Source organism: Bufo gargarizans, chromosome 2 (assembly GCF_014858855.1).
Source record: "Bufo gargarizans isolate SCDJY-AF-19 chromosome 2, ASM1485885v1, whole genome shotgun sequence".
In the NCBI taxonomy this organism is placed as follows: Eukaryota; Metazoa; Chordata; class Amphibia; order Anura; family Bufonidae; genus Bufo; species Bufo gargarizans.
The window spans coordinates 185,170,820-185,186,747 of NC_058081.1; the positions used below are offsets into that span (position 1 = coordinate 185,170,820).

Here is a 15,928-nt window from a genome sequence, read left to right on the forward strand (position 1 = left end):
ATCTGTTTATGAAGAAAACACGGAAGAGACTTCACTGGAACAAGGGAGGGAAATAAGAAATGCCCACAATCCACCATTATTGACCCAAGTACAGATTGAGTGTAACAACAAAAAATCTGAGGGGTTTAATAATGGTTCAATAATATCGCAAAATAGATATGCAATATTGGAAACCATCACAAATGAGGATGATGATAAGGAAAAGGAAAATACCCCATTGAGGATGGAATCCGATTGTATAGATCCACACATGAACCATCCAACCCTAGTCATAACAACTAAAAAGGGGCCAGTTCCAAACATCGAGGAGGATATACATCTAAATAATACCTCTATCAGTTCCAATAATACACCTGATTACACAACTGCAGTAAAAATAAAACCCCAAAAAATATTTAAAAAAACTGTTAATAAGGATTTTTTTCAGGGCAAGAATAAACACACGAAAAAAACAAAAAGGGGCACACGAGGGAAAGGAATAAAAAAGAAGAGTATCCCTATAAGAAAGGCTGAGTCAGATATTTTCAATTTAAGTAGCTACAGCCTCAAAGGAGGAGAATTAGCTCTATTACAAAAAGGGCTAAAGTTCGCACCTAACTCTAGATTTAACCCCTTTGATGCCTTTATAGGGGTCAAAAAATTCCTTTGCAATCTAGCACTCAAAAATTTTTTTCTAAAGAAAGCCAATTTTAACAAAGAGAACCCTATTGGAAAACCTGTAAAACGAAAACCACAAAAGGATCCAATAGTTCAGAATCTCACTAGGACTCACACGGACAATATAACTTTAGGATCCACAAATATGGACACTTTTATTCACACAGGTCTGAAACAAAAATCTAATTTTCACCCACTAAATGAATATTCAGATTCAATGAAAACTTTTCAAACTTTAGTGATTAGGGATCTACATAAACTTAATAATAATAAAAGAAAAAACAACAAGGGCCCTCGAAATCTAACGAAACAGGAATCTAGAGCCATTAAGACCCTACAAGTGAACCATAATATTATTATTAGGCCCGCAGATAAGGGGGGTGGGATAGTGATACTAGATCAGGAAGAGTACCATGCAGAATCTATTAGATTACTCTCGGACCACAAAACGTATAAGAAACTTACTATGAACCCTATGGAAACATTCAAAAAGAAATTAAGTGTACTGATTAATAAAGGGAAAAAAGAAGGGATCTTATCAATTGAAGAGGCCCTATATATCAACAATCAGAACCCCAGGATCCCCTTCTTCTATTACTTGCCAAAGATCCACAAAAATAAAGATAAACCTCCAGGTAGGCCCATCATCTCTGGGATTGAGAGCCTTACGGCAAATTTATCCAAATATGTGGATGTGCTATTACAACCCCAAGTACAAAAACTGCAAGCCTACCTAAAAGATACAAAACATATTATACAAATTTTACAAGGAATTAAATGGCAATCGGACTACATATTAGGTACACTCGATGTTACCTCTCTATACACGATTATTGAAAATAGTAAAGGGCGGGAAGCTACAGAATACTTCCTAAATAAAGACAGTAAGGTGCCAAAGGATCAAATACAATTCATCGGGGATTGTATCACCTTTATTTTAGAACACAATTATTTTAAATACGGCCCCAATTTTTATTTACAGACATGGGGGACCGCGATGGGGACCAGATTCGCACCGAGTTTCGCTAACCTATATGTGGGGAGATGGGAGGAGACCACCATCTTCCCCAATGGAGAGCTCGGTGCGGGTCTGGTCCTCTGGAAGCGTTTTATTGATGATGTTATTTTTATTTGGCGCGGTGATGAATTATCTCTTACTCAATTTTTAACTAACATTAATAAAAATGACTTTCATTTGAATTTTACAGCTAGTTATAATAAAAGTATCTATTAATTTTTTAGATCTCACCATATTTATAGAAAACGGCTCACTTAAAACTAAAACTTATCATAAACCTACGGACACAAATAGCTTCATCCCGTTAATTAGTTGCCATCTAGCTACCTGGCTTACAAACATTCCTTACAGCCAGTATATACGAGCACGGAGAAATTGCTCAAACGAGGTGGACGTCGTAAAAGAGATAGACCAGTTGAACAATAAATTCCAGGAAAAAGGCTACAAATTACCGGATTTACAACCTACAATAGATAAGGTAAAACAACTAAACCGTAACCTTCTACTAAAAGAGAACAAACACGGAGCAGATCTGATAACAACAAAAATAAAAATTAAAGAAGAGGACTTTAATATTCCTCTTATCACTAGATACAGTACAGGAGCAGGGAGTTTTAGAAAAATTATTAGGCGTTATTGGGATATCCTTAAACAGGATAGTCTCATGGGTGATAAAATTCCATCAAAACCTAAATTTATTTTTAGAAAAGCCCCAAATTTAAATATCCTTATCGCTCCATCTATTAAGTCTAATAGTTTGACCAACAGGACTAATCACAATAGAATGGGTTTCTTTCCCTGCAAAACATGCCGGAATTGTAAAATTACTAGAGACCATACAAAAAAAACCATAAAAACTTTAAATACCTTTCAAATAAAAAACTACATTACTTGTAATACGAGAGGAGTGATTTATTTTATTAAATGTCCCTGTGACAAACTGTATATAGGTAGAACAAAACGGTTACTAAAAACCAGGATAAGCGAGCATGTCACAAATATAATTAAAAAATTTGACGGACATCCCTTATCTAGACATTATCAACAACATCATGCGGCAAAATTTCGGGGCTCTATCTTTGGAGGCTTGGAAAAGGTGACGGAAGACAAAAGGGGCGGCAATTTCATCAAAAAAAATGTCCAGAGCGGAGAGCAGCTGGATATTCAAATTAAACAGCCTAGCCCCCAATGGACTCAATCATGAAATCGAACTTTTTGCCTTTCAGTAAATTTCTATAATTTGTATATTGTAGCCGCCTTGGAACTACTCTCTGGGTTCTTCTCCCCTCTCCCCCCTTTTTTCTCTCCCTGTGTGTAATAAGAGTAGGTGTTGCTCTGGCAACCAGGACGTCTATATAACTCCCAGATTTGAAGGGTCAGACCATCCCTGATGAAGGAGCCTGACGGCTCAGAAACGCGTCGGATGAACTTTGATCTCTGGGAGCACCAGTAGCACTTCGCGGTGACGTCACACGCACAGAAAATCCTGGACGCCGAATCTGTAGTCTGCTCCCTCGCACCACACAGCTACCGGCCGGAGCAGTGTGAATGCTGGTAGGTGAGCAGTGAAGATTTACTTTTCCTTACACTTCCCTACACACAGGAACGGGAACCCGGAACATTCATCTAGCCACTCCACTCGATTTGTTATATTTCTACCGACCAGCGCCAGTGTAAGTTTGTACCGTAAGGTAATTAACATTTAACCTGTTTTTAAAGTATATTTTTAATAGGTTTTAATACTGTATGTTGACTTGTCTTTCTTGTTTATTTTGTTAGGTTGGGAAAAATGGATCCGTAGCATGTAAGAATTAATTTGAATATGGAGAAAAGGGCAGCAATCGATGGAAGTTGTGGAAGAAAAGGAAGACCTTTTCTTGTCAGGATGGAAAATTACTTTACTGATGAAGCAAAAATCGAAACATCATGGACCTTATCACGGAATTTAGTTTTTTTAAGGAGATTGTAACAGTCCTACAGGCTCACCTGTGTCAGAGGACCGCTGGCTGGAGGTAGGAGTGGAGCCCAGTGGCAAGGACCGCAGGCAGGTAGTAAGCGTGGTCAGACAATCCGGATGGCAACGGTGGTAGCAGTTCAGTAGGTAGGGATAAGGCAGAAGAGTAGTCGGTAGGCAGGCGGTGGGTCAGAGCAGGCGGCAGTAAGCGTGGTCAGACAATCCGGATGGCAACGGTGGTAGCAGTTCAGTAGGTAGGGATAAGGCAGAAGAGTAGTCGGTAGGCAATTCCTGGTCAGCAGTGGACTTCCAGCAGTAGCAAGAGCAACAGATGAGGAGAAGCTTGATCAAGGCTCAGGAGCTCAATAATCAGCAAGCTAGAGTGCAAGGGGCTGGACTTATATAGGGAAGTACCAGGTGTGGGGAATCAAGGGTGATGAGCAAGGCTTGGCAAGACTGAGGTTAACTAATAGGTTTCAGGGAGGAATGTCCAGAGAGGATGGTAGCCTAGTAAGCAGGGCTACTGCCTGGGATGTGGCTGGTCACGGGTTCGAATCCCGACAGTACTCCCCCCCTTCCAAGGTGACCTCCGGGCACTGCAGGGGCAGGCTTACCGGGGTGCCATTGGTGGAACTCTTTTACCAGTCTGGGGGCGTGGACATTCTCTTCTGGCTCCCAGGAGTTATCCTCGGGAGGGTAACCCTCCCACCCAATTAGGTATTGTAGTCTTCCCCGGTGGATCCTGGAGTCGAGGATCTTTGCGACAACGTATTCTTCTTCACCCTGTACCCTCACGGGTGGTGGTGGGGGCGAGTGGCGGCCTGTGAAGGTGTTCTCCACGTATGGCTTGAGGAGAGAGCAATGGAAGACAGGGTGCACCCTAATGGAGTCCGGAAGGTCGAGCCGGAACGTGACCTCGTTGATTTGTGCGGTGATCCGGAACGGACCCATGTATCTTTGGGCAAATTTTTTGGAGGGGACCTTCAATCTGAGGTTCCTGGTGGACAGCCATACCTTGTCTCCCACATGGAAGCCCGGGGTGGGTTTACGACGTCTGTCTGCTCCCTGTTTAAAGCGCCTCTGGGCAAGCTGGAGGTTGTCTATAATGTTCTCTTGTGCCTCCTGTAGGGTTGTTAGGCGTTCGGCCACTGCTGGGAGGGTGGAGGCAACGGGTAGGTGGGGAATGAACACCGGGTGTGAGCCTGTGTTAGCAAAGAAGGGGCTGTGCTTGGTTGAGCTGTGCTCAGCATTGTTGTAGGCGAACTCGGCCGTGGGGAGATGATCAAGCCAGTCATCCTGCAGGTGGGAGCTGAAACAGCGTAGGTATTGCTCTAGGGTCTGATTAGTTCTCTCCGTCTGCCCGTTTGACTGAGGGTGGAAAGCAGAGGACAGGTTCACTTTAACCCCGAGCGCCAGGCAGAAGTTCTTCCAGAACTTTGAGGCAAATTGTACACCTCGGTCGGAGACCACGTCGTCCGGGATCCCATGCAGCCTGAAGAACTCTCTGAGAATAAGATCGGCCGTCTGTTTGGCTGTGGGTAGGCCTTTGTAGGGGATGAAATGGGCCATCTTGGTGAGACGGTCGACCACGACCAGGATGGTGTTCATCCCTTTTGAAGGAGGAAGGTCTACCACAAAGTCCATGGAGATCGAGCCTTAGGGGCGGGAGGGAATCGGGAGAGGTTGTAACAGACCCACGGGAGAGGAACGAGGAGTCTTATTGCGGGCACAGACCGTGCACGAGGAGATGTACCTCTTGATGTCCTCCCTGTATGTTGGCCACCAGAAGGAGCGGGAGAGAAGCTCCTGGGTCTTTCTTGTGCCAAAATGGCCGGCCACCTTGGAGTCATGGTTGAGTTTGAGCACTTCGAGCCGTGCGATTTCTGGTACATATAGTTGTAGGTCCTGATGAAACCAATGACCGTTTTTAAACGTAAGGCTGACATTGCCTGTGGGGTGGGAGAGGAAGGGGTCATTTTCATATCCTTCTTTGATTGTGCCCAGGAGTTCTTTAGAGTAGGTGGCCCCTACGACCCTTCTCTCGGGCAAGATGTTATTTTGGCCCTTGTTACTCTGTGAGGGCTCGGAAAACATTCTGGAGAGGGTGTCAGCCTTGCCGTTTTTTGATCCAGGGCGATAGGTGATGAGATAGTTGAAGCGGGAAAAGAATAGGCTCCATCTGGCATGTCTGGCTGAGAGTCTCTTAGCGCTGCGGATGAACTCGAGGTTCTTGTGGTCAGTTAGTACGATTATGGGGTTGGTGGCTCCCTCCAGCAGGTGTCTCCACTCGGAGAAGGCATCCTTGATCGCCAGTAGTTCTTTGTTCCCGATGTCATAGTTCTTCTCAGAGGGGGACATCTAGCGGGAGAAATATGCGCACGGGTGTAATAGCATCCTCTCCCCTGTCCGCTGTGACAAAACTGCCCCCACCGCAGAGTCTGATGCATCCACTTCGATTGTAAATGGGAGCTCGGGGTTCGGGTGGATTAGGATTGGGGCAGAAGTGAAGAGGAGTTTCAACTTGGTGAAGGCCTCCTGGGCCTCGGGTGTCCAGGAGAAGGGGACTGCCTTCTTGGTGAGTTGGGTGATTGGTGCTATGACCTTGGAGAAGTTCCGGATAAACTTCCGATAGAAGTTGGCGAAGCCAATGAATCTTTGTATCTCCTTCTCGTTTTTCGGAACGGGCCAGTTCATCACAGCTTGGACCTTCCCCGGGTCCATACTTAGGCCCTCTGGGGAGATGATGTATCCAAGGAACTGAGTGGTGGTTTGCTCAAACTCGCATTTCTCTAGCTTGATATAGAGAGAGTTCTGTCTGAGCCTCTGCAGTACCCTGCGGACGTGTTCGCGGTGCTGCTCGAGGTCTTCAGAGAAGATCAAGATGTCGTCCAGGTAAACGACTACAAACAGATCCAGCATGTCCCTGAGGACGTCGTTAATGAAGTGCTGGAAAGTGGCGGGAGCATTGCAGAGTCCGAAAGGCATGACCAGGTACTCGAAATGACCATAACGTGTCCGGAAGGCGGTCTTCCATTCGTCCCCAGGGCGGATTCGGACGAGGTTGTAGGCCCCTCGAAGGTCGAGTTTGGTGAAGATCTTCGCTTCCCGGAGTCTCTCAAGGAGTTCGGAAATCAGTGGGAGCGGGTACCGGTTTTTTACGGTTATGTCATTAAGCTTTCTGTAGTCTATGCAGGGACGCAGGGAGGAGTCTTTTTTCTCTACGAAGAAAAAGGGGGCTCCCGCGGGAGAGGTGGAGGGCCGGATGAACCCCTTCCTCAGGTCCTCGTCCAGGTACTCTTTCAGAGCCTTGAGTTCAGGCTCTGAGAGGGAGTAGATACTGCCAAAGGGTATTTCGGCCCCGGGCAACAGTTCTATAGGGCAGTCGTAGGGTCGGTGTGGTGGCAGCTTGTCTGCGTTTTTCTTGTCGCAGACATCCTGGAACTCACTGTATTGAGGGGGTAGCAGATCCTTGACAGATAGTTTTGAGATGGTGGTGTCTTCGGGTGGAAGGACGGGTTTGTGGGAGCAATTTAGCGTGCAGAACTCGGACGGGAATCGTATGCAGCGGGTTTCCCAGTCCACCGAGGGGTTGTGGGTGGCCAACCATGGGATGCCCAAGATCACTGGGAACTTCGGGGAGGCGATCAGAGAGAAGTGGATCTTTTCACGGTGATCTGGTTCTATGAGGAGTTGTAGTTCGGTGGTCTCGTGAGTGGCCGGCCCCGAGGAGAGTGGGGATCCGTCGACGGTTTCCAGGTCAACGGGGGCTGCCTTGATTGTCAGTGGAATATTCTTTTCGCGGGCGAAGGTTCGGTCCATGAAGTTGCCTTCCGCCCCGGAGTCTAACATCGCTGAACAGGGGAGTTGTCGCCCCTCAATCTCGATGAGGATGGGGACGATGAAGTGGGATCCATGAGCCGCCGTGTTGTTATTTTCAGGGGCTGCTGGTGGGGTTGGAGTCTGTGGTTGCTCCTTTAGTTCCGTGATGGCAATAGTCTTTCGGATCTTATGAGGACATTTGATGGCAAAATGACCCGGCTCCCCACAGTAGAGGCAGAGGTTTTCGGCCAGCCGTCTCTCCTTCTCAGCTGTGGATAGAGACCTACGTAGAGCGTCGACCTGCATAGGTTCAGTTGCTGACCGGGGGTCGCGCTGGGCGGTGGAAGAGAAGGAATAAGTGGGTCTGTGGTCCAAGGACCAGAGTCTTTCTTTCTTCCTCTCGGAGAGTCTTTGATCTATCCGGATGCATAACTGAATGAAGTCATCCAGATCGTCCGGGGCCTCAACTCTGGCGAGTTCGTCCTTTATTAATTCGGACAGGCCTCGCCGGAATTGGCTCCTCTGTGCCGCTGGGTTCCAGGTGGTGTCCGTGACCCAACGGCGAAACTCAGCGGTGTATTCGGCGACGGAGCGTCTCCCTTGCCGCAGACTATGTAGTCGCGCCTCGGCTGTCGCACAGCGGTTGGGGTCGTCGAAGACTTGGCTCATTGCGGTGATGAAGTTGTTTAGGTTGTTCAGGAGCTGACTGTTAGTCTCCACATATGGTGATGCCCATGCTAATGCTTCATCCGTCAGGAGATTGACCATGAATAGCACCTTCTTCTTCTCGGTGGTGAAGGGGGCCGGGTACATCTGAAAATAGATGCGGCATTGGTTTAGAAACCCCAGATACTGACGTCTATCACCGCCGAATCTTGGTGGGAGTGGCATGCGGGTGTCTGCAGCCGTGCCGCGGACGTCCAGGAGTTGCCTCTGTAGTTCAATAATCTCGCTCTGTTGGCTTTGGACTACGACTTGGAGCTGGGCAAATTTCTCCTGATATGTAGTACCAAATTCTTGAAGTTCAGAGACCTGCTTACGCAGAGTGGCCATTGCGGACTCCATAGTGTGGCTGATTATTCTGTAACAGTCCTACAGGCTCACCTGTGTCAGAGGACCGCTGGCTGGAGGTAGGAGTGGAGCCCAGTGGCAAGGACCGCAGGCAGGTAGTAAGCGTGGTCAGACAATCCGGATGGCAACGGTGGTAGCAGTTCAGTAGGTAGGGATAAGGCAGAAGAGTAGTCGGTAGGCAATTCCTGGTCAGCAGTGGACTTCCAGCAGTAGCAAGAGCAACAGATGAGGAGAAGCTTGATCAAGGCTCAGGAGCTCAATAATCAGCAAGCTAGAGTGCAAGAGGCTGGACTTATATAGGGAAGTACCAGGTGTGGGGAATCAAGGGTGATGAGCAAGGCTTGGCAAGACTGAGGTTAACTAATAGGTTTCAGGGAGGAATGTCCAGAGAGGATGGTAGCCTAGTAAGCAGGGCTACTGCCTGGGATGTGGCTGGTCACGGGTTCGAATCCCGACAGAGATTTTATCAGAATATTAATAATATTTTTATATTGCTATGAATTATTTTTAAAAAAATCTTTATTCAACACTATTATAAGCAGTTTGCACTTTGTGCCCCAATTCAGGGATGATTATGACTCATATTTGGTTTTAATGTGTTGGAACCAAGCACTTTGATTCTATATAGTGATGGATTATTAGTAATTAGGGCACTATATAAGGGTGGATAGCATTGGAGCGTATTTAATAGGTAGATTTACAAGCCACTTATATTTATTGATGTAATAGTGATGTGTGTTTTATTTTGACCTCGTCCCATGTAGAGAGGTCGTTAGTAATCATGGCACGTCAGAGGGAGTTAGTATTGGCACATCAATAATATGAATAGACTCACTAGTCACATATATTCATTTAAGCAGTTGTGATATATAATCATATATATTATGTACTTAGTCCCATGTAGAGAGGCCCTTTGGTATTCTGCTCATCAGAAATATTAATTTCAATATTATTTTTACATCTGTGCGCATGACAACCTTCTAGTGGGGACGCTTCTTTCCTTCTCCATGGAGACGGCGTGACGGTGGCGGTCAGCATCATATGACGCTGGACCGGCCTCTCCGTCACGTGTCTCGGGGGCGTGGGAGTAGCAAATTATTCTCCGGCTGAGAGGACGGGTCATGAGCTGTAACAAGGCGACTGTGAAGGTCATGTGATATGCTATGGGGCAGCTCATTGGTGGAGGCCCAATTTAAATATGAGGTAGATATGTATAACCACTACTCCTGACAAAGCTAGGAATGTGAAACGCGCGTAGAGGATCCCCTGCCACTCGCACTAAGTACTTCAATAGAAACACTGGATTATTCAGTCACTCTAACTTAGTATTGGCCAGTCTTTGTCCCTTCTCTTTATTGCATCTAATGATTTGGTGGTACGGTTGGTTATGACATCATCGATTGCATCACAGAGAGGCACCATTTTGATTTTGGGGGGGAAGACTTATAGGAAAGTCACCTTTCCTGCACCTAAGTTTGTATAGATATCATGCTCCGATTTCATAGATGCTTTTAGGTTAGGTATGTTCTAATAAATACACGGGCACTACGGGGTGCTGCATAATTACTTTACATATTAGTAAAGTGCAATACAGTGGCATGGGTATATTTTTTGTATTCTCTACTTGTATATATATTTATTTTATAATGATGTATCAATAAAATTGATTATTTATTAAGGAACGTTGTTGACTCCTTCTATTGTGAAGCATATTATATCTGGGGAGTGTTCCAGTTAAGGTAATATTGAACCTAAGTGTAGGATCTATAATGGTGATTACTAGGGCTAAAACATTGTGTAAAGATGGCAATTTTTACATTATTTTTAATTAACTTACCTGGGATTGACTGGAAAAACCACCAGTAATATTTATATGGAATTTCAGACCTTGAAAGAGAAATATTGATTTTCTGTTAATGGCAATGTTTATGTTCATTGAAGTTAATGGCCTGCAGTAACTGTAGTGTTATTATGTTGTTTTCTATTAAAACAAGATGAGGAACCTAATTAAAATTGAACAAAAATATGCCTTTGTAGTGTCTTCCTATGGGAGCATAGGAGCCCTGACAGATCTGCTTCACGATAAAGCTTATGCCTATATTAATAATGGAATTATTGGAAAAATATTTTTGCAATTCTGCTTTAAAATTAACGTATCTTAAACTTACCCATCATTTACAAAAACTTTGGGAAACAGGCAGGAGAGGGTACTAAGAGGAGTAATGGAAAACATATAAATGTTGACTGCATGGCCAGCACTATGAAGAACTGTAAGACAAAGAAGCAATAGTGGCATAAGATCATACAATCTAATACAAATTATAAGACCAATAAAAGCTTGTATCTTAAATAGTTTGGGAGGAGTGACAGATACATTTATGATCCCAATCTCCATGTCCACCCTCTATATAAGATAATTACATGAATGCTCATTATGGCTGAATGCATCTCAAAGATATCCTGCTAATCATCATACAGTGCCATCTTCAACCTTCAACCTCCTTGAAGAGGACCTAATACAGATGATTGAATAAATTCCAAATGTCTCAGGAAAGATATAGCAGCCTGTTGCATTTAATACTTCAGATAGAGAGGTTTTATCTAGGGTAATGATAGGTTCACACCCAGTATAGTGTAGTATACTAGTGTGTGTCACTGGGCTGCAGCCATTCAGTGAGGCTCTGGTTGCACTGTACATCAATATTTAAAGCCGCAGTACTCATTTTTATCCTAATGTGTCTCAGCCAGCTATCTGCCCAGTTTGTGTAAAAAAAAATGACAAACCACAGACAGAAATCTGAAAAGTCAACACTATCAGTCACTGTTGCATTGGACTATGCATGACTGGTGGTAGCTTTGTGTGAGTATCTGCTGCATGGACATTTTTCTCCACAATTTCAGCTGACAAAAACATTGTAGTGTGCAAGCTGTGCAGGCAGAACATAAGCTGTGGCCATTCAATCTTAGACATAGCAACTACAGCTCTATTTCAGCATCTGAGGTGGGGGTCATTTGTGGAAAAAAAATCAAACCAGCCGGCAATGTGAGCAAAATAATTCTCTCGGTCATCAGTAGCCTGGCCACATCCACAAGCAATACAGTGTTGTTGTCATCATCATCGTCATCATCATCAGCTACTGCCTCTCCTACTCCATCCACTCCTCATCCTCCGCTCCATTGTTAGTCCAATACGGAATGTGTGAGCAGTAAACAGCTATACACGCCCTGTAACCCACTTGTGTACCAAATAAACTCCCACCTGGCTAAATTGCTGCTGCACCACTTAGTGGATTCCACTGTCTGATTGATAGAGGATACCGAGCCATCATTATTTTGTCATCCCTGTCTTATACTCTCAAAACATGGAAAGGGGCAGGAATATGTGTTGTATTACCAGGATACGCTCTGTACCCAGTTTGCCACAGCTTTAAACAACAGACATCTGCCATCAGAGGGCCCCTCCCTAACCCCTACTAAGTCATCGCCCCACTTTCTCTGACACTGCTAGCTCTACAAGTAACATAAGAAGCATCAGGCAATGCAGTTTGCTGAACATGTTGGAACAGTTTCTTCAACCGCAGCACCAACCTGGCAAACATGAACAAACAGATATATACCTTTCTCTCACATTTACCCTGACCCCATAGACTTTTGGGTCAGCAGATTGGACCAGTCGCAGGAACTGGCCCAGTTTGCCATTAATGTACTGTCTGAGAAGGTATTTAGCGTTGCAAGTGGCCATCACAATTGTGGAAAATTGCATTTGTGACAATAAATCAGGCATAGATCTGTAAAGATATATAACAGAAAATGTGGTGGCTCACCTGTTGATTAGGATGTAATAGGTGCACTAGGTCTAATCTGACACACCCAGTCAATAAAAAGTTAATAGAGATAGAAGTCTAGACCGGCAATCTGTATCTGGGGTCACGCAGAAGTAATTGAATATGGTAGTTTACTTATTAATTAGTAAGCAATAATTAATAAAACATAGAGATGCAGGAATAGTGGAGATATTACTCCTAAAAGTTAATTGCACGTATGATCACGCCTTAAAAATATGCTGAATACATGTAACAATAAGATAAAAAAAATAGATGCTATAAATATAAAAAAGAAGAAATATATAGAAAAACTAAGGGTAAAAACAAGTTTATACTCAAATGTCCAGGATGATGACGACAATTTATAATCCGGTATAAAGTCCCTCTCCCAGAAATGAGCCGGGTTGGTAAACTTGTTTCTTTCAAAAATACATCAATTAGTGATAATTGTGTAGTCCCGTGATCTAATAGGCCACATTAATATAAAACTGTCTATTAGTTTAATTCGCTGTATTATATTGCGCAATACTAGTATGATTTTATTTCAATTGCCCCCCCCCCCCCCCCGAGCTGCTCAGAAGTGGGCGGCAGCCGCAGGGCACAGGGTGATGAGCGCTTCCATTATGGAAGCGCTCATCTCCATAGTCATCTGTATCGCCGTCCTCAGGACAGCGATACAGATGCCTGTGCTGCGCGGGGCAAGGGAGGGAGAGGCATGTCCCTTCCCCTTCCTCTGATAGGCTGCAGGCACTAGGCCGGCAGCCATCAGAGGCCGGCAGCCATCAGAGGCCGGCAGCCATCAGAGGCCTGTGCAGGCGGCGCGATGATGTCATGGCGCCGCCTGAGCCATACAGTGCGGGACACAGGTCGGAAGAGGCTTGCATGGAGGTAAGTATAAGTGTTTCTTTTTTATATGTAAAATAGTTTTACTGGCACATTAGGGGGGCTCTTGTTACTGGCACATTGGGGGGCTCTTGTTACTGGCCCATTAGGGGGGCTCTTGTTACTGGCCCATTGGGGGGGCTCTTGTTACTGGCACATTGGGGGGGGCTCTTGGTACTGGCACTCTGAAGGGGCTCTTGTTACTGGCACATTGGAGGGCTCTTGTTACTGGCACATGATGGGTGGGCTCTTATTACTGGCACATGATGGGAGAAGGGCTCTTATTACTGGCACATGATGAGGGAGTGCCTATTACTGGCACATGATGGGGGGTGCTTATTACTGGCACATGATGGGGGGCTCTTATTACTGGCACATGATGGGGGCTCTTATTACTGGCACATGATGGGGGGCTCTTATTACTGGCACGTGATGGGGGCTCTTATTACTGGCACGTGATGGGGGGCTCTTATTACTGGCACATGATGGGGGTCTCTTATTACTGGCACATGATGGGGGCTCTTATTACTGGCACGTGATGGGGCTCTTATTAGTGGCACGTGATTGGGGGGCTCTTATTAGTGGCACGTGATGGGGGCATCTATGGGGGAACATTTTACTGGCACATGATTGGGGTCACATTTTATTAGCACATGATTGGGGGCACTTATTACTGGCACATTATTAGGGGCACTCTTATTACTGGCACATTATTGGGGGTACTATAGGGGCATCTACTGAGGCCACAAAGAAGGGGTATTTTATATCGGGGGCTCTGTACAGTAGCATTTTATACTGGGACACATTATGGTGGGTACTATGGGGAAGGGGGGAAAGGAGTACTATGGGGTCATCTACGGGGGCACTAAGAAGGTGTATTTTATACTTGCAAGTTATGGGGGACACTGAGGGCATGTACTGAGGCACTATATATGCAGCATTTTATACTGGTACATTATGGCGCACTAGGAGGAAGGGAGAGAAGAGCACTATGGGGGCATTTACTGGGGGCACTATAAAGGGGTATTTTATATTGGCACAATATGGGGCCACTATGGGGATATTAGCTCAACTGGGGGCATTACAAGGCGGTTTGTTTTGCACCGTCTATTATAAGGAGAATTATTACCAATGGGGGGGGCATTATGGTGGGCTTTTTTACTCCCCCATTGTATGACCCTCTAGTAGCAGCACCAGCCTCTCTCTGCTATCCCTCTGCCCCTTCTCCAAATCCTTATTATGAAATCTTTCTCATTAGGATAAAACACATCAGCTCCACCGAGCCCCCCAGCCAAAGTGTTGAAGTGGTGTCCGAGATCCCCAAGGGCCAAGCCAAGTAATTGTAAGTTTTTAAGTGAAATATGTTTGTTATATACATATAGCATACACTGTGCCACCCAAAATACCTCTACACTGTGTAGTTTGTTCTATAAGCACCATTGTTTTGTGGCGGCAGACAGAAAATAATTTGGAAGTGCCCCTCCCGAGACCAGGCTCTGGATCCGATACTGATATAGCTAGTCATGGCAATCTAATAAAGTATCGGTACTTCAGCAGTTCCTGGAAAGTTCCAATTTGTGCAATTTAATAAGTGTGGTTATATAGGAGAGTACATTTTAAAATTGATACTCCGTCCTCCGGGAGTTGTGATATATGTAGGAGCGAACCAGTATTAATCTATGCCTCCGGTGGCGTCCCACCATGCACTGGTATACTGGCCGCTGTTACCTCTCCTGAAGTCTTGACAGATTTTGTCCACTGCTGTATAGCCAGCACCATGTGTAATGGTGTCCCACGTGAGTCTGTAGCGAGATGCTCGGATGCTGCAGCACAAGCGCAAGCCAATGCGGGTAGGTGTACTAGCCGTTGCTGTATAGTCGGCAGTGTATGCGTACGAGGCTGGGCGTCCCATGAGGTTCTATGTTGCTGTGCTCAGATGCTCAATAGAGTACATGGGCCAGTATGGATAGGCAGCTTGAATTCAGAGAGCACTTCTCAATATTAGATCAATCAAAGTTCATCCTGGTATGGAAGTATGCGGGTACAACAATAAATTTCACCAGACGCATTTCGAAGTCTCACTCTGACTTCTTCATCACCCGCAACTTTTCAATTTTACGCTTTTAACCCTCTCAGGGCTGGACAGAACATCTGGAATGGATTGTTAGTTCATATGCCATTTTTCTAGGATTTTGTTTGTTTATGCGCTTTTCCCATCATGCATATTAGTCCAAATTGGTATTTATATATTGCACAGGTTTATAGGCAATGTAGTAAGATGCGTTGGTATTGCATCTTTTTAATATATTTTTTATTTGTTTATATCTTTTGTTTTTAGTGGCATCCAACAGGTTTACCTTTTGTCCGCAAAGTAATCATATGCAAATCACATATAAAGACTACATGAACTATGATCAATATTCCACATGGATCACTTCTTTAAGGCCAAAGAGTGGGCTCTTTTTCACATAGTGTGAACAAGTGTATAATGCATAGTATATGATGCATCATATAATAAAAATAGAAATATGAGGATAAAATAAAAAGGGACATAAATATATAAATTAATAAAATAAATTAATATTTATAATATTTATAATTTTATATAAATTATTAAAATAAATCCAAATATTGGTCGGTATAAATCTTGAGATCCGCAAATCCCCATATCATAAATCCCTATGTTCAGCTGCTAGATTCTAT

General features: G+C 44.6%; 1 protein-coding gene across 1 annotated transcript in view; it reads right to left on the reverse strand.

Annotated features, from left to right (window-relative positions):
• LOC122927672 (dual oxidase 1-like) overlaps window positions 1–15,928 on the reverse strand; it is a 260,004-nt gene that overhangs the window by 50,827 nt on the left and 193,249 nt on the right. Inside the window, exons 25-26 of the mRNA XM_044279744.1 lie at window positions 10,688–10,787; window positions 10,357–10,406 (exon numbers count right to left, since the gene is read on the reverse strand). Of these exons, the coding sequence (XP_044135679.1) occupies window positions 10,357–10,406; window positions 10,688–10,787 (150 nt within the window). The remainder of the gene's footprint in view (window positions 1–10,356; window positions 10,407–10,687; window positions 10,788–15,928) is intronic.